This window comes from Convolutriloba macropyga, unplaced genomic scaffold, assembly GCF_964194025.1.
Source record: "Convolutriloba macropyga unplaced genomic scaffold, txConMacr16.3 SCAFFOLD_492, whole genome shotgun sequence".
Classification (NCBI taxonomy): Eukaryota; Metazoa; Xenacoelomorpha; order Acoela; family Convolutidae; genus Convolutriloba; species Convolutriloba macropyga.
Window position 1 is genome coordinate 61,940 of NW_027452076.1, and position 27,838 is coordinate 89,777.

The following is a 27,838-nucleotide window of genomic DNA, read 5'->3' on the forward strand; positions in this document are numbered from 1 at the left end:
ATGATTTTTCTGTCATTCTGCTCGCGATATCGATTCTTTTCTGGGCTAATATCTTACATTAAGCAAGATTTATAAAGATAAAGAGTCAGCAAACGTTGAAAATCTCAAAACAATACAGAATTTTCTTAAAGTGTCTGCTCAACTAATAAACAGACTTAATCTCCTTAATAATTTTCAGTTGCCACAATGCAATTTTTAATGTCCCAGCACCCAGTTTTTTTAAACCTGCCAATTTATATTGAAATTGCAGAGCAATTTTTTCCGCTGTCACGGAATTCAATAAATATAAAATAAATTAAGAAGCTACCGCATAATCAAACGAGTTTCTTAAATGGGATTTTTAAATGTTGTGCTTTGAACTAGTTACAGTAACACCAAAAAATTTTAATGTCTCGGATAACAATTTTTTAATAATTTTTTATAAATTTTGATTTATAATTTTTCATTATAATTTTTTATCATGATCAATTCTCATCACATTTTTGTCTCAAACACAAGAAAAACGCCTCTGCCGTTTATTTAAGCGACATTAGCAATATTTCTGTAAGTTTCTGATGGATTTTTAATAGAAAGTTTGTTATAAGAAGGCAGTATTGCTCTGTTTGCATACTAATACTCTAGATCACAAGTGTGTTTTTAATACGAAAACTGTCCTTTTTCGCCAACATGCTATGTGTTTGCTCCTGCGATTATCGTCTATTTCGTTTATTTCTTTAATTGTTATACATCAAATTGAAAACAGCACTTGAATTCTTCCACTTTGACAATGCCTTGTAAAACTTTATTCATATAGTTTTTTTCAGCTGCAGTGACAATAAACTGCAGTCAAGATTTAATTTGTAAGATTTGAAGAGACACTGAAGTTATTTTACAAGATTGATTAAACGTAACAGACAAATAATTACCAATAATTATCATTACTATTTCCGTATTTTTCCCATAACTACAAACTTTCAAAAATTTTAAATCACTTTTTAGTGCAATTCAATTCAAGTAATCATTTCTTCGAAACAATCAAGGGATACCGGTACGCCTAGGGGAAAAAATTAACCAATATTGAGTTTGAAAAAGGAACTGTTCGATTACAAAAGCTTTTCAATAACAATTTTGCTTTTTCCCATCAGCCAACACTATAGTATAAAGAATTTCCTCCAATTCTATTCGTAGTATTTTTTTTAAATGCTCAAACTGTTATCATCGTTTATTGAGTTAGTCTTTCCAGTGATTGGATAAGCAAAATTTCTTTGTGCAACTTATGCAAGCTCGAGTATATGCGTTCATGTGTCTCATTCGTTTTTTAGGAATGTAAGCTTGTAATTTAGATCAGCTTGCTTATCAAAATTTTGATCACTCGGATGAAAATGAACAACACTCAAATTGTTAGGGGTCACTTGGAGTTTTTAAGAACTTTAATTACCTTCGGGACAGCCCGTTGATGTTGCATACTGACCTTACATGCGATTGGCAGCTCTCCGAAGTTTTATTTAACAAAGAAGTGTTATCTATTTTCACTTTCCAATTTCTGTCTGTTGTAAAGTACCTCAAACTTCAGTTACTTTAATTCAACGCACATTGCTTGAAAAGAAATTTCTGCAAAAGTTTTCATTATCTCCACTTCATCGGATGACTTCTCTAGATGGTCTTCTTTGAGATTTTCTCTGGCTCTTGTTTGTCTTCTGCATGGGGGCAAATTCATTTTTGTTGTTGCTACTGTACACAGGAAAGGATGAGGTGCAGCTATAGGATAGTATTGTTTTCCTTTCTACTCTTGGAAGTAAGGAATCCGTAGCTGATGATCGAAAGGTACGCAAAAAATAAATATGAATTCTTCACAGTCCTCCTTTTTCCTAATTTTTCATATTCCTTAAGTTTAGCCAATTAAAAACGTTGACGTCTGAACCATTCTACTTTTCTTTTAGCAATACATACCGCATGGTGTATGAACTTAGAACTTTTAGCCCTCTCCTCGGCATACTTTCCTCTTTTGTTCATGAGTCTAAAATTTGATCAAAAACACAACACGAAATTTCCACTGAATTAATTTTAATAAACAGCACGTTTGTTTCTGCTGAATGAGGGGTGCTTACTAAAATTGCTACCTCATGAAAATGATACTATATCTTGCTTTGTGCTGCTACCAACCACCTGAGCGTCGCTTGTTGCCAATTTGTATTGCTTAATTCAACCTAATGCATTTCTTATTCTAAATTTGCCTATATATTCTGGTTGGCTGAGCAAATTTGACCAGTTGTTGTATCGCGAATAAGACAACTAATGGAGACAATTAACTGCGCAAGAGTTCAGCAATGGCGTGATCAACATAGACGTCAAGAATTTCTGCTCTACAGAATGGGCATCTTCTTTTCTGCGTTGTAGACACGGACAGACATCTTGCATATTGCTATGACTGTACTTTTATTTGGTTCCATAGAAATATATACAGCCTCAGAGCTGGATTTTGGAGCTGGAGCATGCTGCAGAATGTCAAACAGACAATAAGGGTGGTCGATCGGATTCTCTTCCGATAAATATACTTTCTTTCTCTGAGACCTTAAAATTTTTGTTGTCAATAGCTTTTTGAATTGTCTCTGGAAAAATCTGGAATTTTTGGTAATATTAAACTGGTGTAATACTCCTTAAAAACTTCCAACGTACTGTTTTGGCATTGGTAAACACCTTAACTTAATTAGTTAGATTTAATGCATTCGCAAAATCATTTTGCAAAACACCCGAGGATTTGATGATCACAAGGATAATTCCCTAAAATAATACAAATCTCGTAGTGTTTGGGACAATTTTTTGTCTAAAAATGTGCACGAGTTCATTACGATTTTCTTTAAATAAAACTGAACAGGAAACTATTATCTAAAAAATTAATTTTCTTTTTTCAAGAGGCATCTGATTAAAAACACCGCTGATCTTTGTGTTCTGACTGGATTAAGCGGGGAGAACTTTAGCTGTTGAGTCGATCCAGAAAGGCCACTCAATATATATTAAGTCGTCCAATTACGCGCTTTTTTCTACATGGCCAAAGTGGGGAGAACGAAAACTGATTACAAGAAAGGCGTAACTCACTTGTCCAGAAATGAAATGGTTTACCGATATTGGACTCAATATAATGTTGATCTGTTGTGTTGTTGACCATAGTTATAATAACCAAGCTATTATCATTTAGAAAACAAAAAATTCTTGGCCTATTTAAATTCTTGATTTTTCCTATAGACGTTGGTATGAATTGAGACCTTCTTTTTGACACGCTAGGTTTTAATTTGGCAACAGTATAGTATTAAGTCAATATTTGAATCCCTTTTACAGTGAATCTGATTATCGTTTTCTTACTTAGTTTTACCATAAACTCATCAAATTAATAATTGCTCAGTGACGTGGGTTTGTACACACGTTCAAATGGAAACTCTTTGACAAGCACATGGTCAGGGTAAACAACTCTGTCCAAATCAAACACTAGTTAATGAACAAACTTTTCTGACTTTTTACTGATACAAAGAAATGTTAATACGGGCACAAATTTTTACAGATACAAAAAATAAGTTCAATTTATGGGAAATTTCAGTGCTTGAAGCAGACAATACTTGTGCAGTAATCGAAATCTTCCTTTTCCTCGTCACTAGACTTGGCTGATTTGTTCATCATGATAGCGTAAATGGCAAACGCACAGAGCAAAGCTATTAAATACATAACATTATGCGCAATTACAACACCTTCAAAGTCTATGAAGTCAAACATGACCCCACCAAGGATCGTGTTTCCGATCCATCGTCCTCCGAGAAAACAGATATTGTTGCTCCAGTTTGACAACAACACGCGATACTCTCTGTTTATGTCGTCTTTTGCATAAGAGTGAAAAACGTCGTCTAAAATGACATTTCCCGAAACCCATCCCGCACTATAGCAGAACCCAAAACACGCCAAGGACATTAATAGAAGGAATAGGTTAATGGACGAGCGAATATCCCAGAAGGTGTCCAAGACAAACAGACCACAGCCCACGGCGCCGATTGCGGGTGTGAATATGTAAACAGGCCATTTGAGTGAGGAGTTGACCAGGTAGCCAATCAGAGGCGAGAGCACAATAGCGACTGCTGGTGCTGGTATGAAGTAGTAAGCCACTTGTCGTTCTTTCACGCCATGGAGGTCAACAAGCCAGGGAGCTAAAAAGACTGAGAATAACCCAGTTGTCATGGATACAGTGAAATGAGGGGTGCTTGCAAGGTAGATGTCTGGAATAGTGAGGATCTTCTGCATAGTTAGAGGTTGAAAGGTGGGTGAAGATGGCCTTGATCGTTTATGTTCGCTTTCTGACTGTACGCTTTCTCTTCTGTCTTCTGAGGCTAAAATAGATATGTTTGAATTCCAGGGCATATGGAAAACATTTCATGGGCCAAAAAAACAATCAAACACCACAACAAACTAAAGTGATGCTCTAAAGGAGAGGGGTATTTTTCGTTGATGAGTTTGTGGCCAATGATTTGAATTATAAAGTGTTATTTGTTAGTTAAATCACATTCAAGTAATTAAGCAAAAACAATTCATTCAAGACTTGCAGCGACATGAATCCTGCTATATGAATCCTGCAGCGACATGAATCCTGCAGCGACATTCTATATAGCAGTGAATTTGTTTAAAATATCACAAATGGAACCAGCTAGAAACAAACCATTGTATCAAATTAACAACACTTCATCAACACATTTTCAAGAAAACCCGGATCATAGTAACAGAAACTCAGCGCTGAATCATAGCATTTCTCAGTCTGTGTTTTCTATGAACATCTTATTTTCATGACACTTTTTTTTACTATAAAAAAGTATTTTCAGACTATAAAAAATTGGATCTCTGAAAACGTTATGAGCTGCCTAAAAAACTGGCTAAAAAGCACGTAAATAAAGCACGTTTTGTCTAGATAAAATTTGGTGTCATAGTTTTGGGAAGAAATGCTTTAAAATAATGAAGCAGAACTTTTCTTCCAACTGTTCTATCAACTTTATCTGATTGCAATAAAATCACTCTTTGAGCGGTTTTTAAAGAAAAATTCAAATTACGCAAAACGAAATTGCCCGAGAGCTTTCCCATTCGGTTGTCTTCTAGGTCTATGATAGTAGACCCTTACCAGACTATCTCCAGACGGAAGTGACCTCTGATCATACTTTTATGCGCTCAAAAGTTACCCCTGATCAGATTTTCGCAGACGGAAATGACCAGTGATCAGATCAAAATCAGACATTGTCCAGGCGCGCTCGAATCTATTTCCAGACCTTGTAATTCTGGTTCTCATCCGTGGTCTTCTGGTCTCACCACGACCTGGGTTCTCTTCCGATTTTCAAAGTATATTGGTTAGCTTTCCATTTGTAGTTTCATGTAACAAAAAAACATCAGAGCGCTATTAGCAGTTCGTTAACATGCAAAAGAGAGTTATAACTAGTAATGCTTCACCTGGTTTTAGGGGAGCATATTCTTCAGGTAAAGGTTTATTATCTTCATAGGGCAGCACGAAGACAGCTGATAGGATTGACAGAATGAGAGCGACGCCTCCAGACGTCACAAATGGCAGGTAGAATCCCTGGATATTGAAGAATGCCGCCCCAAGCAACGGTCCCAGCAATGAACCAGCCTCAAAGAGGAACTGCAGAGCTCCGGAAACTTGTCCCCTGTATTCTGGAAAGAGCTGAAATGTCATCGGAACCACAATCGCACACACTGCGCAGGAAACAGCTCCAGCTACTGCTCTGATAATGACTGCAACTGTAATATACACCCATGTTGTTTCCGCAAACGTCAACATACCAAACGCCGCTACTGATAAGGAGAAAATGAAATAGCTGACCCAATAGATTGTCTTCAAATTTGCGATTCCAGCAAAACGGTGGATGAAGAAGCCAAGAAATAGAGCCACAGCATCGTTTAGACCAGTTATGACTCCAGTAGAGATTTTGGAAAGGCCTTTCCTTTCGGCTTCCTTAGGGAAGAAAGAGCCAATCTGTGCGGTCACGGCTGCATTTAGACAAAAATAAGAAAGTGAGAGAAATAAAGAAACCGATTTGCGAAGAAAACTAGGCTCAACCCTGTTCATTCTATAGATAATTTAAAGACTAAAGTGTGTTAGTAAAGAGTTTAAATGGTTGTAGCCTCAACAATCCTGTGTATACTAATTAATAAAAAACATCTCTCAACTGATTTTATCGACTGAGTTTTGAAAAATGAATGATTTCTATGAGCGAAATTAATAAAACCAATGTTCAATTAATTTGAAATATTATCACGAAAACGCGCTCGCATTAAAACGCGCTGTTAGATTAATACAAGAACATGTATAATAGAACGATTGAACTATTTTGAATACTATACACGTATAAGCTTGTACTGCTTTTCAAGAATGGCTCAAACTTGAAGCTGAACTTATTAAAAAAAGGTAGATTCAGGTCATCACACGTTCATTTAATAACACTAATTTACGTTTGTTTACAAAATAGTACACATTTGACAAAGTGCTCCTTTCAAAATTTGTTTAAACATCGGAGTTCAACAGTGACTATCTACGAAATATTGTGGCCATTTGCCACAAACTGACGCAAAATTTATTTGCGTATAAACTTGTATTGAGCTCCGACATCGATCTAATATTGATAATTGCTCAAATTATAAGAAAAAGACCAACAGAAAAAGAAAAAAAGAACAACAATCCAAAAAAAAATCTCAAAGAGTGACCATATTGAGCGAGGTCTAGACTAGCAAAGAAACGAAGAAACCTACCCCCCCCCCCCCCACACACACACACACACATAATCACGCACGACTTTTTTTTAACTTTCTTTAACTGCAGGAATTTCTCTAGAACGCCGACAGCAACTTCTTTATATTCACCAACTAAACCTTGATCTTGAAAACAAAAAAGCGCTGATGGTATGGTTAATTTTTGTTTGTTTTGGTTTAAAAATGGAATCAAATTTGGTAAGCAAACAAAAAAATAAATTCAAAACAAAAAGGTTTCAACAAAGCATGGCTTAATATTCAGCAAAACCCGAATCTCTGAAAACACAAATATATGGTAAACCCGTTTCAATTTCCAAGCCCGGTTGCGGGGAAAAACCCCACGGAGAAAACCCCCCACTTTATTTCAGATAGGAACCCCCCCCCCCCCGGAAATAAATCCCCACTGCTTCGCTATTAAAGAGCTGCGCATTTAGCGCGTCTGGCCATGCCTCGCTGGCCATGGCCATGCCTCAGCGGCCCGTAGGACTTGATATGAAACTATCACAACCGAACAAATTATCACGACCAAATTTCAATTTTTAAATGGGGGTTTATTTACGTGGGGGTTTGTTTCCATGGGGGTTATTTTCCGTGAGGGTTTATTTCCTATCTAAAGTTAAGTGGGGGGTTCTTTTCCGTGGGGGTTTATTTCCTAGGCCCTCCAAGCCTCTTAGAACTGCTGAAACTTGACATTATTTTTAGTAGCGTATACAAAGCGATAATTGGAAAACCAAAAATTGGCAGAAGTACAAAAAATTAGGGCATAAGAGGCACAATTTACTCAGCAAAAATCAGATATACAAAATCTATGTATGTTTCAATATTCTCAAATTTTGAATAAGCAAACGGCTTTACTGTAAATAAAAATTTTTTATATATTTAAATCAATTTTTCGTTAATATCTGGAAATTTTTTTAGTTTCTTTCAAAGATAACTCCAAATATATTTCAAATATAAACACAATCAATTGACTTAGACATTCTGAATCAATTGACTTAATTGCATGTTGTTGGGTTTATTACGAAGAACATTGGGTATGATATGTTGGATATCTCGAGTACATTGGGTATGATATCTCGATTACTCCATTTGTTTTAACTTTGTTCACAGTCATTTTTTAAGAATAAAATTTAAGCTTGCGCGGAAATTGATTTCATCGTGCAAATTCAATTCAAACTATCCGAAACTAGTTTCTATGGTGAATGTTTTTGGAACTGGTTTGACAATATGTAACCTATTTTTCTAAGAATGCATTATCTAATACCCAACGTGTCACCTTTTTTCCACCTTTACAGTATCTAAAAACTAAAGATAGTATAAATACAGTATCTAAAGATAGTGTCAATAAGACGAAATAAAAGAAAACTTAACGGGTTCTTAAACTCAGAGATTTCCTTTTTGGTATTAATTGGGATTAGGAAGACAATAAGCAATTTTGCCATTACTCATAGCAATTTTTATGAGAAAAGTCGATTCTTTCAATTTATCTCGTGTAATAATAAAGTCGATTCTTTCAATTTTATCTCGTTACTAATAAAGTTCGGGCAATAAAGTTTTTACCTAATTAAATGTTAAAGTTGTGGAATTAGTTTAGTTTATTTGTGAATAGTCAAAAAAGAATGTAAACTTTTTTTTACCTAATAAAAGTAACTTAATTCTTTTTTCGAGTAACCAATTCATAAAGTTGAAAATGGTTGAGCAAAATGGAAAACGGTTACGAAGCATTGCGACTCATTTCCACAAAACGCCAAACCAAATTTATTGAATTTTTTTGGACACTAGCCACGTAATGGTAGTATCCAATTACAGTGGAGTAGGCTCAACTATTAAAAGCGAATTGACTCCTTGTCATCTGCACTGTTATCATTCAAAAATTTTATGCAAACCATTATCTTGGACCAATAAGGACTAGGTAGAAAACCAGAACGTCCATTGCCATTATGTTTTCAAAAATGACATGAACCGTGTTTTAGTTCAATTTTTTTGCGTTGCCTATATATTGACCTTTCATTTCTGAATCCCTAACGTCATTATAGTGTAATTTCTGTTCCAACTTTGATCTTTCATTAGTTAATGAATGCCATTATTCAGCAAAACCAAAGATGAGGAAACGTAAGTTTTTGTTCATTCATACAAAAAAATCGCGTGACTGCTGCTTACATGTATCGATATACAAATATTATCAAATTATCGATATAGAGCATTATCCTGATATTTTGCGTTCAATATGTGCTCTGTCCTTTTTGCTATAAAGTTGATCGGAAAATTTATTGATTGAACGGATTTCATCTAACCTCATTAGAATTTTGTACGACAACAGTGTCAGACAAGAAAAATTTGTACTCGTGATCTTTATATAAAACAAACTTGACACTTTTTAATTGAAAGCCGAATTTTTTATTGCAAAATTTAATCTTTCCAGATTTATTGGGACTTGTTTTAGAAATGAGCGAAATAGTTCAAAGTCCGCACATTATAAGAATCTACTCAGGGCACCACAGAGGTAGCTGCATATGGTTCCGTTTCTACGTTAACACGCATATTCATTGCAAACTGTCTCGTTTAACCGCTTTGCATGTTTTTTTTTCAGTTCCAAGGAAGAAGCCATCCTCTCGAAAATAAGAATAATAATTATAAATTATTTACGGTTACGCATAATACAAAACGGCAATTACATAATTTATTTATTTTCAGATGTCACATGTGCTCCGAAAGGACACCATTGACCCCTATGGACCGTTTTCAGGCGCCTTTGCGAGGACGATAAACAAGAGTTTGTTGGGATTAATGAAGGGAAAAGGACTTACTATGTGTCTAAAAGAATTTTCAAATAAAACCAAAACAAAATTCTTGGAGTTAAACGGCAGTATGCAGCTTACAAATATCGAATGGCTCCAATCAGCCAAAAATATAGTTTTTTATGTCTAAAGAACCAATAAAATGGTTTTTAAAGAAGATTTGTAGCAAAAATTTTAGCCTGTTTTGGTGTCATTTCCCTTAGGCTTTTGAAAAAAGTAGGTTCCAAACCTAGCAAGCAGTTGCATAGTTTTCTCAAACTTACTGTGATTGAGCGTTTTCTCAAACTTACTCAAACTTACTGTGATTGAGATAATGGTACGTTTTTCTCATCCCATCGATTTTAATCAGCTCTTTTTCGCAGTTGTTCTTTTTGCATCACTTTTATCAGCAACTTTAGCAGTTCGTAAATATGAAGTTCTTGTGTGCTGTAGATGTTGTTCTCTTCCGGTATTTTTGTAGTTGACTCAAATTTTTACTTAAAAAATTTATTCTCAGCAATCTGTTTACATTGTCATCAATAGGCTGTGAATAATTTTTGTCGTCGACCCATAAGCTAGAACTCCCTGCTGTATGATTGGCTGTACATATGTCTTATAGACTCTTATCGTATGCGATACTTTTAGGAATTTTCTCAGACGATAAAACATAGCAGTGAACTATTTCAGTTTCTTCTGGATAATATTGCTATGTTCGGCAAAATTTAAGCGGTGATCTATAATGATGCTTAAATACTTGAAGCTATTTCTCGGCGTAAAATGAAAAGCCGTCTTCACTGGCTTTCTTTTGTCTGAAAGAAATTGTCTTTGTTTTGTTGGTTTTTAGTTTAGGCTTATTTTGCTCTAACCAGTGTGTAACATTGTTCAAAGCCAATTGATGCCTGCTATCTATTGTTTTTGGAGTTCCAGTGGTTTTTATAGCGGTATCGTCAGCAAAAAGATAATCTGTACTGTTTTCATTTTTACATGAAATGTCATTTATATAAAGAATGAACAGCAGCGGTTCAAGGATGGAACCCTGCGGTACTCTAAACGACACTTCTCTAGATTGTGAAGTTTTTCCATTCACTTTTGCCACCTGTATTCAATCGTGCAGAAATGAAGCGATTATGATCAAAGTTTTACCCCTCAATCCATAATCGGGAGAATGCGATGGTTGACAGTATCAAATGCTTTTTTCAAGCCCAAAAAAGTAATCTTGATTTCATTTGCTTTACTTTGTTTTTTCACTCTGATATCCTCTAACAATGAAACAATTGCTTCGGTAGTGCTGTGGTTTGATCTGAACCCAAATTGATTAACTTTTAGTATCTTGAATTTTAATATATAGTTCTTAATTCTATCAAAAATTAGGAATTCAAATATTTTGCCAATGATAGGTAACAAAGAGATCGATCTGTAATTCACTAGTTTGCTCTTGTCTCCTTTTTTATGGAGTGGTGTTATGAATGCTATTTTAAAAGACTTCCGAAAATTTCCCTCTTCATAACATTTGTTGAAAAGCATCGTCAGAACCGGTGAAACAATTGCCGATACAGCTTTGATATAGACGTAGTTCAAATTATAGCAATCTGTGCTGTACTTTTTCTTAGTCTTAGCAATAGCGGCAGTAACTTCTTTTTCATTAGTTGTCCTGAAAAACATTGATTATATTTGTTTTGCTCTCTGTGTCAGTTTTAGTGAGGAGAATTTTTTGCTAAGCTAGCTCCTATTGTAGCAAAAAGACTATTTCACTTATCAAGATCTTCAACAGCGTTCTTTTCTACTGTTTTTTCATCTCAATTGATGTTGACTACTTCGTTAACAAACTAAAAAAAATTTCTGTTACTGTTTCCAGCTTCTGTCATTATTTGCTTTTCATAAAGTTCTAACATCTTTCCTCTTATTTTTTTCCTCAACATTTTTGGATTGCTTTTCATACGCTTCTTTATCACTTTGAGATTTTGTTGTTAAACAACGCTTCCACAGTTGGCTTTTTAGCTGAGAATTGTTTTTTACTTCCCTGTCAAACCAGTCTTTTTGGCGCCTTGTTTTGATGGCTTTAGTGGTAAAAAATATTGAGTGCCTCAACCGGTTTCTCATATATGATCTCTGCACACCAGTTAGTATCAATTGTTAATAATTGGCAACTCACTGATTCAAATTTTTACTGGAGAAAACAGTTGAGCTCACTAATTGCAGTTTATTCCAGTTTATTGTCAGTATTTCAACACTTTCAGAACTTTTCTCTCCTTTTAAAAACTCTAGTCCCACCGTTTAATGGTCGCTGAATTTGGTTTTCTCAATAAAACATTTTGATTTAAAATTTGTAAAAAAAACGTCAATACAAGTTTTTGTCCTAATTGTTTCGCGCGTTGCATTTTGAGGGTCTACAAGAGCCAAAGCATTCATTTCCATCTGGTTAATTATTAGGGTCAATTTTACCCATGTCTTCAAAAAACTAACAATTAGGTCCCTACACACGAAATGTAGACTTCTGGGTGTTATACTTATTTGATCAATATAGGAAGAAAGTTCTCCAAAGGTTTCTGCCTTTGTAGCATTGGCTGGATTGTATATACAAGTCACTAAGTATGTTTCATCGCAAAGTTTAATCTCCAAACTAATAGCTTGCAGACTGTTTGTATCAACTGATGCAATTCTTTTCTTTGTGTAAAAAATATCAACACCACCTCCTCTTTTTTTCTGTTGAATGTTTCCATCTCGAGGTAGTTCTTTAGAGAAAAACAATCGCTTTTGAAGCTATTTTTTAACCAAGTTTCAGTAAGGCAGATTGCCACTGGCTCAACCTCAGTCTGACTAATAAAAATTTTGAATTCGTCAATGTTTTTTGTTAAAGAACGAATGTTTTGAAGAAGTGTCCACTCGTTTGCCGTTTTACCTGAAGTGTCCTCGTTTTCTAAAACCTCCATATGTTTTTTTATCTGCGTTTTTAGCATTATGCCTTACTGGTTTTGTCAGCATCTCATCCCAACAGCGCATGAAGGTTAAAAGAAAACGAAAAAAAAACAAAACAATACAAAAAAGGAATTTTAGGAAAATGCCAGAGAATAAATCGTAAACAGAGTTTTGAAAAAAACAACAAATATTGGATAGTTTTTAGATTGTTCCTAGTTGCTTTAAGTTTTTAGTAGGCTTCAAAACCCCTTCTTCCAAACTGTGCAGGTTGCGGAGATCGCAACTAGGTTGAAAGGCACCAGCGGAGATCACTGGGAGGTTCGTAGAAACCTAAAAAATATCTTTGTCAATATACAGCTGGATTAATCAATTGGTGCTTCGTTCCTACCAACACTTTTTAAGTTCCTGTGAGAAATCAATTTAATTTTGAACAGGAAAAAAAATCAGAAGTTCATTGAATTCAATCAAAACAAAAAGATTGAGTTAGTGTATAAAGTCCGTATAAGTTTCTCTACTCTCTACCAAAGCAGTGGCGTTTGTTTTATGGCGATAGTTTTTCGACGCTGTTTCAGTCAGTTGCTTGTATTTTTTTTAACAGTATCTAAATTATCCAACTCCTCAACTTCTTGGACTTTGACAAACTTAGTTTTTTCGTTTCCATCTTGAACCAAAACTGGGACAACACAATTGTTGGTGCTCGTAATCACGTCTCGCTTGTGTGCCTCGTTACTTATTTCCTGTTCACATTCAGGCAGCGACTCGTACATGTATATATTTAGCTTGTCTATAAAGTTTTTTTTGTTTCGTAGACTCCGGCGTTTCTTGTACACATCAATTTTTTTTCTGGTAGAATATGAAATTACAGATAACAGTGGAAGTTGTTTTTGGCTTTGTTACTGAGTAATAGGTGGCCAGCATTTATCCGATCGTAATCTATTTTTCATTCCCAAAAAATTTTGAAAAAAAATTCAGAAAGTCTCGGGTGACACCTACACTATTCCTTGCTTCAAATGGGGGATTGGAAATAAGCACACAATCTTTCCTGGAATACCGGTCCTGAGAACGCAGGCGATCGTTTATGTTTCTTTGATTTTCCCGCATTTTGCAATTTCTTGTTCTTGTTGTTCGGTTTTTGAGCGCAAAAAACGAAACTCCTTGGTTAATTCGCTCACCTTTTCGGAATTGCTACTCAAGAGAACTTCATTGCAGTTTGAAGATGTTGTTTCCATCTGCACCACAGCCACAAATAAGTAGGAAGAAAGAAAAAAACAATTAAATGCAGTAAAATGCAATGATGATGTAATCTAGTTAAGGATATTTTTCAAATCGATGTTCTTTTCATAGGCTTCTGCTTAAAAAACGCGTGCTTTTAGAACATAAATGAGAAGGTCAAAACCGACTGAATTGCGTGAAAGTAAATTGCGTGTCTGGCAATTAAAAAAATGGCGACAAAACGGCAAAAACCATAAACAAATGGATATTTGAACTTGAAGTGGTAAACGAATGTCTTTCAAGGTGCATTCAATCCCGAGTGTTCTGCTAGGAAAACATTTTCAACACTTTCTCAACCAGAAACACACAGTCCACAATTTACTAAATGTTTCAAATTCATTAAAACGTTTTCTGTCAGCTGTAGGTGTAGGTAGGTCTAAATTGAGCAAACAAATTCTTCAAATATTCAGAAAATGAATAAAATTTTCCAAACTTTCTGTAAAGCCCAATTGTTTCTCAATACAGCTCAAATTTGTTTGACAATTAGCATGTATGGCTTGGACATGAGGGAATCGCGTTGGTTCGGTATTAGCTAAAAAAAAGTTTTTCTCTATGAAAAAACATTATCATCCATCAGAAGTTCAAGCTTCCACTGATCTGCTTCAAACTCTTGCAACATTCAGTCTTAAAGCACATACTCACAAATCTAATCAGGAAGCTTTTGATGACCAGATGTTTGATATTTTTAATGACAGGCAAACGTGTGCGAGAGAAACATCGGGTCCTATGTCATTATGTTTGCCTCACTCGGATGTCTGGGAAGCTGCCCATCGCTGCCTTGCGTATTGAAATCTCTTCAAACAAATTTCAAATCAGTTCGAAATATAACTTTAGAGTCAAGATTTATGATAACGAGAGAAAGAGTACCTTTTGTAATGTTGCACTCTAATTAAAATAAGTGGCCATGCTATATCCAGACTTGACCAATATAGCGACCGAATAGCAACAGCATGCACAAGGGGTAATTTATCCCTGTTACCAAAAACATCAAATTGCTGGTTGAATGCATTGCTTGTCCAGACAACCCTCTCTACATAGGGATACGTGTCGACCCATGGACAAGAAGTTATGGCGATTTTTCTGCAATCAACCGCTGTTGTTAATGCGGCTGAGAAGTCGGGGTACGCAATTGACACAGCAGAGATTTGCACTTCAGGAGCTGTTCTAACCACTGATTACTATTTGACCCTTTTGCAAGAGAGGTGTTAAGTTTCTCACAGATTTGAAAGAAGGAACTGAAGAGCTTTTCAATGCTAGTTGACTGAAAAGATTAGCTATGTCACAGTCAATATTTAGGCATTTTAAGTGGCTCTGTCACGATGCTGCTTGTGCGAGCAACTTCAAAGAACAACCACTGAAAACTCGACAAAACTTTTACTGCCAGGTTCCAATAAAGTTGCTCCAACAAATTCGAAACCCGATTATATTGTTTCGTTGAGCTACAGTGAAGACCCGATTGTGTGGGTCCGAATGCAATTTTTCTGATATCTCAATTAATGAATCATTTTACAAGTTGTATTGGTGATTTAGTTATTAGCGTAACAACAAGAATTTTGAATCCAAGTAATTTGGCATCATAAAATCTAAATGCTTTTTGATACGACCCCTCTTGAGGGGGGAACTATATACTCAAATGGTTTTTTTGTTCAGACAATTTTCGCCGATCGATATGATCATCGTAGAGAGTTGAGACTGGTATCATTAGAAAGCTGGTCCCGAATAGAATATGGAATTAAAAAGATTTTTTATTTTCGTTTTTTACAGGGAGTTACCGAGGTATCGACTTCTGAGAAAAGTAGAGTGAATTCCGCTGTTTTTATTCACATTTTTCGCAATTTCTGCCTAAAATTTCGCCAATTTTGTTAAAATTTATTAAAATTTCTAAGAAAAGTGTCGTTGAATTTATTTTTTAAGACAAAATTATTTTTGATGATTTTGATTTCATTTTTTGTCAAAAATTTGGGCTAAATATTTCAAAATTCAGCCTTTTTCATCAAAAACAGAACAAAATAAGCTTCTTTAGTCCACTTTGATTAAATTTGCCGGAGGTACACCCCGAAACAATTCTAATGCAATCTTTGTAGACTCAAAAGGGGGCTATTCTTATTTCAACTTCTGTTGAGAGAGCTCTGTAATTAAAATTTTGCCGTTTTTTGTTAACTTTACTGGTTAATTATCAAAAACGTAGAACTTACGTTTGAGTTTTTAAACAAATTATCTATATCTATAACATTCGAAAAATAAGTGTTCCTAATGGACGATAAGCATTAGCAGGGCTAATTTTGGACCAATCTTGGATGGTTACAATCCAAAAACAATTCAGATTGCAATAAGTCGGTCTTTTTAAAAAATATATCTTTTTTTATATTAATTAATTAAAGAACAGAACATATCAAATCAAAGCTCATGAGTGATAGGTCCAAGTGGCTTCCTAAGACGCTCCAGCTAAAGCATTTGGTTTTTTACCTGAAATGGTCGTTTTGACTTTTAAAAATAATTGATTTTTAAATAAATAATGGCTTAATGAACTTTTCCTCTAGTTATTTATTTTAGTCAACTTTTAGCTTATTGTGGTTAAAAAAAGAAGGCTTCTTCTTTCTAGTGATTTAAAATTAAATATCTATTGCGGTTTTAAGCATTAAGTTTTTGTTTTCTGGCTTTGATACAACTAGATTTCAGAATTTTTTCAAAGATATTTGCCAGTTTTTCACGTTTTCTGATTTTGTTACATTATCACATTATTGACAGTTCTCATGTCACATTATTGGCGTTCAAAATAGGGCAAAATTGAACATATTAAAGTCCCAAAAGACACAGATTTTTGCATTAACGGCTTGGACACTTCTTTCTGAAGAAATAATTGAATTTTGTCTTCAGCTGTTGTTTTTACTTCGTCGTTTTAGTCGTATGAAATTTCCTGTATAATGACAGATTTTATTGGCGTGAAATTAAAGAACAGTTGAGCCGATATTCTGATATTATTAGATAGCTGATGGCTTTCATGACTTTGAAAACAATTGTTTCCTAAGACAAAAAACTTTCTAACTTCACAATTTTTTTTATTTTTCTTGTTTTGTTACCTAGTCTCGTTAATAAAAGGTCAAGTATGATATTATTGGTGTCAAGGAAGGGTGTCAAAAAGGATTGGTGTCACAATATCATTTTAAGAATTCGTTGTGACCTTACTGGATTCGACACCACTTTTTTACAAAAAAGAGTGATTGGATTTTTGTCATATTTGACGTTATTTTTGTAGACGCAAGACATATTCTGGATAACTGCAGGGCTCAAGAGCTTCCTTTGGACGGATAAACGAACGTATTTAATTATTTCTTTTTGTAATCAATGGCTTTCATGTATTACTTTCTTTTTTGTCTACTTGTTACCTCGTCTCATTAACGGAAGGCTACTTATAACATTATCGGAGTTTGAAGAAGGCACTATCAACCATATTTTGAGGGCCAAAATACGGCTTTACGGCTTCGACAGCGTTTTCTGGCAAGTTTTAATTGGTTTTTGTTTGCTGTCTTTTTGTTGTTCTTATTAGCCGCATAAAAAATTGAATAAGGACAGGTCTTAATGCTTATCTATAGAAGCATTGGTAACTGTAAACCTTTGGGATATTTCACTTTATTTCTAATGGCTTTCATTACTTTGAAGTTAATTGTTTTAATAAGCGAATTTTTAACATTACTGTTTTTGTTCATTTTGTCTAATTGTTACCAAACCTTTTTATGTACTGGTCCCATATCTTTTCTGGTGATTTATAAGTTATTTTGTTTAGTTGACTTCGTTATTGTTCTGTTTTTTAAAAACGGACATAAATTTTTTGATGTAATGTTTGTTGTTGTTTGGTTTTGCTGTTCGTCTTAACTCGCCTTCTTAATATTGGCATATCTCATCAATCTAGTGCATAATTTTTTTACTCCACTGAGTTATTTACATTGGAGGCTATCTTTTCGTTCATACACTTTTTTTGCAAAATATTTCAATTTTTGAGTTTTTCTGTCTGTTCCTCATTTGGTCGACAATTATGCCAAAATTGTGGACGAGCGGGGTCGGAACCTTATGTGCGATCGCACATTACCGAGCCTCCTTGTTTGCACCTCAAACCAAATATTTAATTTTCAAAAATTTTGACACGATTTTACTTGACAGATAAAAATCGATTAAAGGATTAAAAATAAAGTGCGCGCTACTTCGATTTTAAAAACCCGTAGAAAACTACTACTCCTTTCCGAGCAGTAAACAATCATTAGTGCTGCCATATAGCTTACCTCAGCTATAACCTCTTATTAAGCAAAATTTTGTCAGCTTATCTTCAATTTCATTCATTCCGAATTTTACATAATTACAACTTTATATAACATTTATACAAGGATATTTTGTAATTACAATGGATTGATAAAATCGAGTTTCAAGCATTAAAAGCGCTGTCTTGTATTCCATCGATAGAAATTTGAACTATTTAGCATAAGTTCTGGTTGGCTTAGGTGGTTTTCCGCTGTGTTTCTTCCCTGCGCCCCATCCACCACTGCTCGTTCTCTCTGATCCACGATCCACGTGCTTCCCATTGATAGGAGGCAACACTTTTGTCTCTAAATTAACAGAAATATCCAGTTCAAATAAACCTCAATTTCTTGAGACTCAAATACTTCATACAGCTCCACAATCGCAGCTAATCTGTTGAGCATCTGAGACAAAAGATAGGGATATACAGAAAAATACGTGTTCAATGCTGTATAAGGCTAAGTTACTGTCAAAACTTAGCACGATGATAGATATCTTATCATTTAAAGATTCAGTTTTAGGTGCTGTAACTCAATTTAGTCAGAAAACATCCGATGACATCAAAGTTTTGAAACTCTTCCGTCCCAACGCGGACGTCGGAGTTCGAAACCAATTGGTAGATTTGAATAGTTTCAAAAGGTAGATTCAAATAGTTACTATTTAGGAAGCTAGAGATGGCAGAAGAGTTGTTAGTTCTCTTGGATTCTGGAGATCCAGCACTCCTCTGCTGTCTATTTCCCCTCTGTGACGACCTCTGAGACCTGGTGTCACTCACAGATAGTATGTCCATATCTCCTCCATCGCGGTCATTGTACAGGACATTCTAAGAGACAACAATTTTCAGCTCTAATCTGCTCTCGATTGAGTACAATTAATCGTTGGCTCTATCAACATTCGCAACACTTCTTAATCTACATTTATCGTGTTTGCTAACTAGTCAAAAGCTGTAAACGTTTTTAGAATTGGTTTGCTACCTAACTTGGAGCACTTAAATATCATCTCTTAGTTTCAAAACATGCATCATTTATCTATCGATTATAGGCGCCATTCAGTTCAAACTCAAGAAGGTATACAAATTGCGACTAGTCTTGTAACACTCACCTGCTTTGCATTGGGTAATGAATTGCGCTTCGCAGTGGGAGTGATGGGATTGCCCATTGGTTTGGGCGAGCCAGTTCGCAGTAACGGACTGTCACGATTGGAATGGGACGGGTGCTCTCTTGTGGTACCTGTAACTACTGTCCCGTGTACCCCATCTCTCTCAGGCCCATTTTCAGATCCACCCAGATTGACCCAGCTGAAATCGACCAAAGTCGTTCAAAAACGCTCGAGATATAGAAATATATTATTTAATCTGACAAACTGCCACCCACAAAACATCACTTACGAGAACCGAACTCGTAACTAAGGAGCGGAGTTCATTTCACATTATTGTTAAACTTGGTGATCTATTTCATCGAAAGCTTTCTGATAGCGCAATTAATTACAATTGCGATGAACTGATTACCTTGACTTGGAAAAGTACTCACGCGAATACCCTCGAGTAGTTGTCAGTTGAGGGCGCATTAGTGTTGAAGTCACCCGCCTCGAATACCTTTTGCTGCAACACATTAGTGTGCTGGGATCTCCTAGACGAAGTCATAGACTCTGAGCCATTTGGCAACCTGCTTGATCTGCGAGAATTGACTGAAGACGAATTATTGTTACTAAGTACACTACTATGACTTCCTTTCGTTTGCATTCTCGAGTGCTGTGGAATATCGGTCACTAAAACAACAACATTAACAAGTGTTCAATATTTACCTGAAAACATATAATCAGAGCAAAAAACCCACTCCATAAAATACATTCTCAAACACCACAAAATACGTTGTAATAAACAACATTGTTTTGCTATTTACTGGTTGAATTGTTCATCAGACATGAAAAATCAAAATTTGAAACAAACAACACAAATGGCCGATAAAATGGATGAAACCAGCTATTGTTACCTGGTGGGAGTAGTACTTTTCCTGCAAAGAAAGGTAAATCTGCAAAAGCCGATTTTATTTTTCTTCTGAAAACAACCGACAAATGTCGGACGAGTTGTTTTCAAACAGTGGAAACATGAGCTAAATAAAATTCACTTATTTTCTGAACACATTTTTGTGATATCTACCAAGAAGATCCTGCAATTACAAAGCAAACCTAATTGAAAATTTGAAAAAAAAACTGTCAAAAAACAAATCCGAAAGAAAAAAAGAACAAAACATAGCCGGCACATTGCTGGAAAATAGCCGCCGCTGAAGAGCATGACGCACGGGATTGAAACAAAAAAAGAAGAGATAGAAATTGACCAAATTTTTTCCAGTTTTTTGCAGTGTCAAAAAATGTTCTGAATTGTGCAGTTTCAGTTAGATTCTAAAAACACAATTAATTCAGCTTCCACACTGAAAGCTATTAAGCTTAAAACTAATGTCAACTAGCAATCACTAATGAACTTGATAACCTAATTCTCTATGATTTAATGACCGGGCATTAACGGTTTATTCCGTTTCTGTTGATTTTGCTCTTTTGACTTTGACGGCATTCACTACATTGCGCAACTCGATGCGTGAAAGAATAAAAACCCATTCAGTTGAAACAGCGAATGAGGAAGTGGACTTGTGAAACAAAAAACGTGATCAAAAGGTAAAGCAAATTAAAAAAGCCGTTGAGAGGCTGACGGCTGCTATTCAGAACGCAAACTAGCTGCAGACTTGAGAGAATGATGAATGACGTCACGCGCGCTAACACCATTAGTGATAGGAAGAAGTCATTCACAACATTCATTTTTTCAGCTTAGCTGTGTTAACAAAAATCAGCGGGACAAGTCTTGGCACAATTAAAACTTCTATTGACTAAACAATAAACTAGATCTAGAATGGACAACAAATGGATTGGGAAAACCACTTAGAAAAAAAATTAAAAAAAAACAGTAAACATCAAACGACATGTGGAAAAAATCCATGTGAAAAAGAAATAGAGTTTTTGTTCAACCACCGTATTCTCACTCTACTTTAAAATGAGAGTGAAATAATTTCACCCCACAGAGCCAATCGCTTTTTCTCTCTACTTTCTTTTTCGGCGTGACCAAAATCGATGCTCCAATTGGACTTCAAAAATCATGAAAATATGTGCACATATCTTAAAACAAAAGACAGCGCACCGATACAATTCAAATTCTTTGAATTGTTCAAATCCACGAACATCACAAAATAGCTATGCTTAGCTAACAGCCTCGCAGCTATAATCAAAGCTATATTGAGTTCAAGAAAAATGCGCGAATTAAAAAACATATTGACTGAAAGAGCGCAGAAGTGACCAACATAATTAGAAAACATTAAGAACCTTATATCGCGGATGGTTCATGTACCTTATTCTCACAAACGACTGGCGAGGTTTTGGTAGTCACTAGCTTAAGCTAGGGGAGCATATCACCAATGAGGGGATGTGAGGGCAAGAAAATGAGGGGATGGCGGAAAAAAGGGGCGGAGGGGTATCTGTGTGTGGAGGGTCATCGGAGCCTCCGTTGATTTCCATAACGTTGATTTCCATAACCACCGTTGATTTCCATAGCCTCCGTTGATTTCTGAAATAGCCGCCGTTGATTTCCATAACCACGATTGGGATTGAAAGAAGAGGAAAAAATAATGAATGATTTTTCGGAGGAAAAAAATTTTAAAGTGCGAACTATTTTGATGTTATTTTGTAGTTGAACAAACTCCTGTTTCATAGTGAGACAATATAGGATCCAGTATCAATACCAATAAGCATTAGCGATGGTAGGGACATAGTTCGAGTACAGGGCATCTAAAACTGGGTTTTATTGGTTTATCCCGTTTCTATTTCTGATTTCATTTTTTGATACTGACTCTATTCATTTTGAATTGCTTTACTGCGCAACTGATGTTTAAAAAACTTTGAGCAGAATGAGCGAAGAGTAAAACTAGCCTAGAGAAGCAATGTTGAACAAGCTGTAAACTAAGGTAAAGCGAAAAATTTTAGTTCGACGAAGTTAAAAACACAGCAGGACAAGTCCTGACGTACAATTCAAAGAATTTTCATTAACTAAACAAAGAACTAGACCTAGAACGGACTAAGAAAAATTTGAGAAAAACCTTTCTGAAAAAATCAGATTAAAAAAATTTAAAAAAAAACAGAAAATCAATGTCAAAATGCCACATGTGAACAAACGACCACTATCGAGAAACTGAAAGTTGGTTCAAACAGAAAAACTAGGCAGAGAATGAACTTAGAATGGATTGGTAAACCATTTAGAAAAAAGCCGATCCAAAAAATCAAAAAAACAGTAAAAATCAGAGTGAAATTGCCGCATGTGAACAAAAAACACTATCGAGAAAGCGAATTTTTGTTCAAACACCGTTTGCTCATTCTAATTCACAATTAGAGCGAAAAAATTTCACGCCACAAAACCACTTGCTTGTTCGCTCCACTTCCTGTTTTGGTGACCAAAATCGCTACTCATTTGATTTCAAAAATCATGAAAATGTGTGAACAGATCTTAAAAAAAAGAGAGCACCTCAATACAATTCAAACTTTTTGGATTGTAAAAAAATAGGAGCGCTATAATAGCCTGCTGAGAAGCTGAGGCGGCTATTACCGAGTTTAAAAAATTGGGGGTCGACAAAAAACGATTAGACGAAAAAAATTGTCGTACAAAAAATTGCATTAAAAGACCAAGATGGACTTATATAATTGTTGCGTTTGCGAGCAAATAATAAATCGAAAAAAGGATAAAACATAGCCGGCAGATTGTGGGAAAATAGCCTCGATAGACGCTTCAGGCCTTCCATGGATTTGAAGCAACTAAAAAAAGATAGACAGATTGACCACCAGTCCTTTAATAGACCACTAGACAATTTGGGGTTAGATCCTGTCTGTCATTTTTATGGGACACGTACGCTCTACAGGAAAACCCTGAAGGAGCTTTTTCAAAAATATATTCGAAACCATAAACTCAAGACTCTAATACTCAAGAATTAGGGAAAATAGGTCTGGCAATACTTAGATGCACACTATTGATCTTTAACTAGTAAATTGTCATAATATTAAAAGTTCATTAAGTGATTTCACAAGTCATATTTTAAGTGAGGTAAGTTCCCCGTAACTTAACCACTCTAAGTACTTGAAGGACTACCAAACGCGGCTAAGGGCCTCTAATGAAACATGATGCCAGCTGAGCTTTACCTGTTTATCCAGTTTTGAAAGCTCAAAGTCATGAAAAGTCATCAAAGTCCTGTAAGTCAGGGTAAGACGAAACAAAAATCTGAAACAAAAATCTGTGATTTCCGAAATAGCCGCCGTTGATTTCCATAACCACGATTGGGATTGAAAGAAGAGAAAAAAATAATGAATGATTTTTCGGAGGAAAAAAATTTTAAAATGCGAACTATTTTGATGTTATTTTGTAGTTGAACAAACTCCTGTTTCATAGTGAGACAATATAGGATCCAGTATCAATACCAATAAGCATTAGCGATGGTAGGGACATAGTTCGAGTACAGGGCATCTAAAACTGGGCTTTATGGGTTTATCCCGTTTCTATTTCTGATTTCATTTTTTTGATACTGACTCTATTCATTTTGAATTGCTTTACTGCGCAACTGATGTTTAAAAAACTTTGAGCAGAATGAGCGAAGAGTAAAACTAGCCTAGAGAAGCAATGTTGAACAACCTGTAAACTAAGGTAAAGCGAAAAATTTTAGTTCGACGAAGTAAAAAACACAGCAGGACAAGTCCTGACGTACAATTCAAAGAATTTTCATTGACTAAACAAATAACTAGACCTAGAACGGACTAAGAAAGGTTTGAGAAAAACCTTTCTGAAAAAATCAGATTAAAAAAATTTAAAAAAAAACAGAAAATCAATGTCAAAATGCCACATGTGAACAAACGACCACTATCGAGAAATTGAAATTTGGTTGAAACAGAAAAACTAGGCAGAGAATGAACTTAGAATGGATTGGTAAACCATTTAGAAAAAAACCGATCCAAAAATCAAAAAAAACAGTAAAAATCAGTGAAATTGCCGCATGTGAACAAAAAACACTACCGAGAAAGCGAACTTTTGTTCAAACACCGTTTGCTCATTCTAATTCACAATTAGAGCGAAAAAATTTCACGCAACAAAACCACTTGCTTGTTCGCTCCACTTCCTGTTTAGGTGACCAAAATTGCTACTCAATTGATTTCAAAAATCATGAAAATGTGTGAACAGATCTTAAAAAAAAGCACCTCAATACAATTCAAATTTTTTGGATTGTAAAAAAATAGGAGCGCTATAATAGCCTGCTGAGAAACTGAGGCGGCTATTAACGAGTTTAAAAAATTGGGGGTCGACAGAAGAACGATTAGACGAAAAAAATTGTCGTACAAAAAATTGCATTAAAAGACCAAGATGGACTTATATAATTGTTGCGTTTGCGAGCAATTATTAAATCGAAAAAAGGATAAAGCATAGCCGGCAGATTGTCGGAAAATAGCCTCGATAGACGCTTCAGGCCTTCCATGGATTTGAAGCAACTAAAAAAAGATAGACAGATTGACCACCAGTCCTTTAATCGACCACTAGACAATTTGGGGTTAGATCCTGTCTGTCATTTTTATGGGACACGTACGCTCTACAGGAAAACCCTCAGGGAGCTTTTTCAAAAATATATTCGAAACCATAAACTCAAGACTCTAATACTCAAGAATTAGGGAAAATAGGTCTGGCAATACTTAGATGCACACTATTGATCTTTAACTAGTAAATTGTCATAATATTAAAAGTTCATTAAGTGATTTCACAAGTCATTTTTTAAGTGAGGCAAGTTCCCCGTAACTTAACCACTCTAAGTACTTGAAGGACTACCAAACGCGGCCACGGGCCTCTAATGAAACATGATGCCGGCTGAGCTTTACCTGTTTATCCAGTTTTGAAAGCTCAAAGTCATGAAAAGTCATCAAAGTCCTGTAAGTCAGGGTAAGACGAAACAAAAATCTGTTAGACGAAGTAAAAAACATAGCAGGACAAGTCCTGGAATACAATCCAAGTAATTGAATTAAAGACAGACCTAATGAACCTGACCAGCAGATCAATTGAACAATTCCAGCCAACAAGACAAAATCTCAGAAGTTGAGAAACTAAAAGAATCAAACAAACTAACCAAAAAAACGATCATCGCTAAAACCCTTGAAGCTTTTAACTTTCAGGCCATATATGACTCATTTCAAAATACTTATTAACTCACGCAAAAACCTTGAAAGAGATGAATCTGCCACTAAAAGTAGATAAACTGGAGAAATATGACAAATGCATCAAGAAACTGAGAAGAGATAATTTAAGATAAATTTCCAAAAATAGGGCTATAAAAAGGTCACAACATTTTTTGACTCTGAAGTTCTGTTTTATAAACCGTCTACAACATCCAAAAAGTTTCGTTGGCCAGTAAATATAGTTAAACTCAGAGAATGACAAAAAAAAATCGAAAATTTGAAAACAATCGAAAATTTTAAATTGCAAGCTTTATTTAAAAACTTCCCTCAATTGCAAAATAAAAAAAATTGTAATCTATTTTATTTCCCCTATAAACTATGTAGTAACATACTAGCAAACGCTATAGCAGGTTCCCTGGCCACTGAATAAAAATTAAAAAAAATTGCAACTTTATCAAAAAATTGGTAAAAGATATTAAAATGTTGAATACCATTCCATGGCCAAAAAATATTTTCAGTAAACTGTTAGCAAACCCTAGATGAGGCTTCTTGCTCCCTGGGGCTGGAAAACTTGAATAGTGACAATAAATGTCAGAAAATTTGAAAAAAAAAACCAAGTTTGACTTTAAAAAATTGGTAAAATTCATGAAGTTAAAATGTTTAAAACCACTTCATTACCACTAGAAACTATGCAATAACCTATTATTAAACCCCAGAGGAGCTGTTTTGACATCAAAGTCTGAAAAAACTCAAAAAATGACAAATTTTCAAACAATTTGAAAAAATTAGTATAAATTACCTTGTTTATGTTTGGAGTAGCAATAGATAGAGCGCTTAAAGTGGCCGTAAGAAGCAATTACGTCTTGCAAAGGACCTTTATCAACTTTAATAAAGCTCAATTTCAGACTGGTCCAACAAAAAATCCTGAAAATCCGAAAAAGTGCTAAAAATTTCATCATTTTAGGCTCAAAAACTCCCGAAAATGACCTTTCAACCTTGAATTACGGCCTTCCTAGTAGCTTCACCACTCTGAGTACTTGAGGGACTACTAAACGCGGCCCTCTAATGAAACTTGATGCCGGCTGAGCTTTAACTGTTTATGCCGTTTTGAAAGTTCTAAGTCATGAAAACAGGTCTACTAAACTAGATCTAAACTAGATCTAGAAAGGACTATGAATGAAAACTAGATCTAGAAAGGACTATGAATGAATTGGAGAAGACTATTTCCAAAAACAAAATCAGATGAAAAAAAAACAGAAAAAAATGTCAAACTGCGGCATATTTACAAAAAACCACTAGCGAGCAATAGAAACGTAGTTCAAACAAAAACAATGCCTAGAATAAACTGTGACCGGGTTGGGAAAACCATTTAGAAAACCATTTTGTTCAAACACCGTTTTCTCACAATTTCACGCCACAAAACCACTCGCTTTTTTACTCGATTTCCTGTTTTGGCGTGACCAAAATCACTACTCCAATTTGACTTCAAAAATCATGAAAATGTGTGAATACATCTTAAAAAAAAGACAGCGCCCCAATACAATTCAAATTCTTTGAATTGTAAAAAAAAATTAGGAGCGCTATAATAGCAGCCTGGAAATGCTGACGCGGCTATTAATATTTAAAATTATGCGCTCAGTTGTCTTCCTATTGCTACCTTTCATAAACGAGGTAAATGCCGGTCCGTCAAAATTTACTAAAAACTGTTTACAGTTTCTTTCTCAATTAAGGAGGAACCGGAACAAAAACAAAAACTATCATCCTGAATCACAAGGAAAGGAACAAAATTTGCTCGATACCAATTAATATGTTCCTTAAAAGACGTTTTCATCTTTAAAAAAATAATCATCTGGCTAGTTCCCTTTAATTTGCCTGTCTGTTTTGCTTATTTCCGAGCCCTTCAGCTTTTGTTTCAGGCGTTTGAACTGACTTAATTTTTCAGTTTTTACAAAATCTGCACTGATTACCCGCTGATACATGAGCTTCCTTATCTTATCAGCTAAATGAAATTCTATTAAACTGAACCTTTTTTAAGCTACCATGAATGTCATTTTTTATTTTATCACCAAGCATGCTTGCCTGAAAAAACCAGTCATCAAAATGCACTAAACGCAAGAATCACGAGTTCTTAGCTCAAAACATAGCCGGTCGGATTAGCTGGGAAATAGACTTGCGTGCCGTATAATAGAGAGAACAGATACAGATCAAACTTAAAAATCGACGCCGCTTAAAAAGTTAAGTGGAATAACATTCAACGATAAATTAACAAAGCTGCTAAAATTCATTCCGCAGGTCTTTGTTAGGGACCTTTATTACACATATGAGTTCCTTTGACCTGAAATTAATTCAAATTAAACTCAAGTTTTGAATTGCAAAGTCATTTTTTTAGTAGAGGTAAGTCACACATGATCAAAATCTTATCATGCAAATGACCGGAAAACTTTTGTAAGGGAGTAAAAAATGACGTCCCACGCGCAAAAACCGTTAGTGGGAGGAAGAATCCATACATAAAATTTCACTTTTTCAGCTATGCTGTGTGAACAAATGTAAAACGAAAAAAGAGCGTCAGACAAACG

General features: G+C 35.2%; 2 protein-coding genes across 2 annotated transcripts in view; both read right to left on the reverse strand.

Moving 5' to 3' along the window:
• Positions 1–3,521: 3,521 nt before the first annotated feature.
• LOC142357165 (uncharacterized) lies at positions 3,522–6,329 on the reverse strand. Its single transcript, XM_075408844.1, has 2 exons — positions 5,452–6,329; positions 3,522–4,349 (listed from the first exon to the last, which is right to left on the reverse strand). The coding sequence occupies exons 1-2, from the start codon at positions 6,086–6,088 to the stop codon at positions 3,568–3,570; spliced, it is 1,419 nt and encodes a 472-aa protein (XP_075264959.1). The 5' UTR covers positions 6,089–6,329; the 3' UTR covers positions 3,522–3,567.
• Positions 6,330–18,040: 11,711 nt separating this feature from the next.
• Positions 18,041–27,838, reverse strand: part of LOC142357166 (uncharacterized) — a gene marked incomplete at its 5' end in the record, with an annotated part of 37,660 nt that continues 27,862 nt past the window's right edge. The window contains 5 exons of the mRNA XM_075408845.1: positions 18,041–18,331; positions 18,681–18,846; positions 19,125–19,320; positions 19,553–19,790; positions 20,015–20,035. Of these exons, the coding sequence (XP_075264960.1) occupies positions 18,198–18,331; positions 18,681–18,846; positions 19,125–19,320; positions 19,553–19,790; positions 20,015–20,035 (755 nt within the window). The remainder of the gene's footprint in view (positions 18,332–18,680; positions 18,847–19,124; positions 19,321–19,552; positions 19,791–20,014; positions 20,036–27,838) is intronic.

Coding starts and splice junctions, on each gene's coding strand:
- LOC142357165 (XM_075408844.1), bottom strand. CDS start 6,088: ATGAACAGGGTTGAGCCTAGTTTTCTTCGCAAATCGGTTTCTTTATTT. Junction 4,350..5,451: donor ATATGCTCCCCTAAAACCAG/GTGAAGCATTAC, acceptor TATCTATTTTAG/CCTCAGAAGACAGAAGAGAA.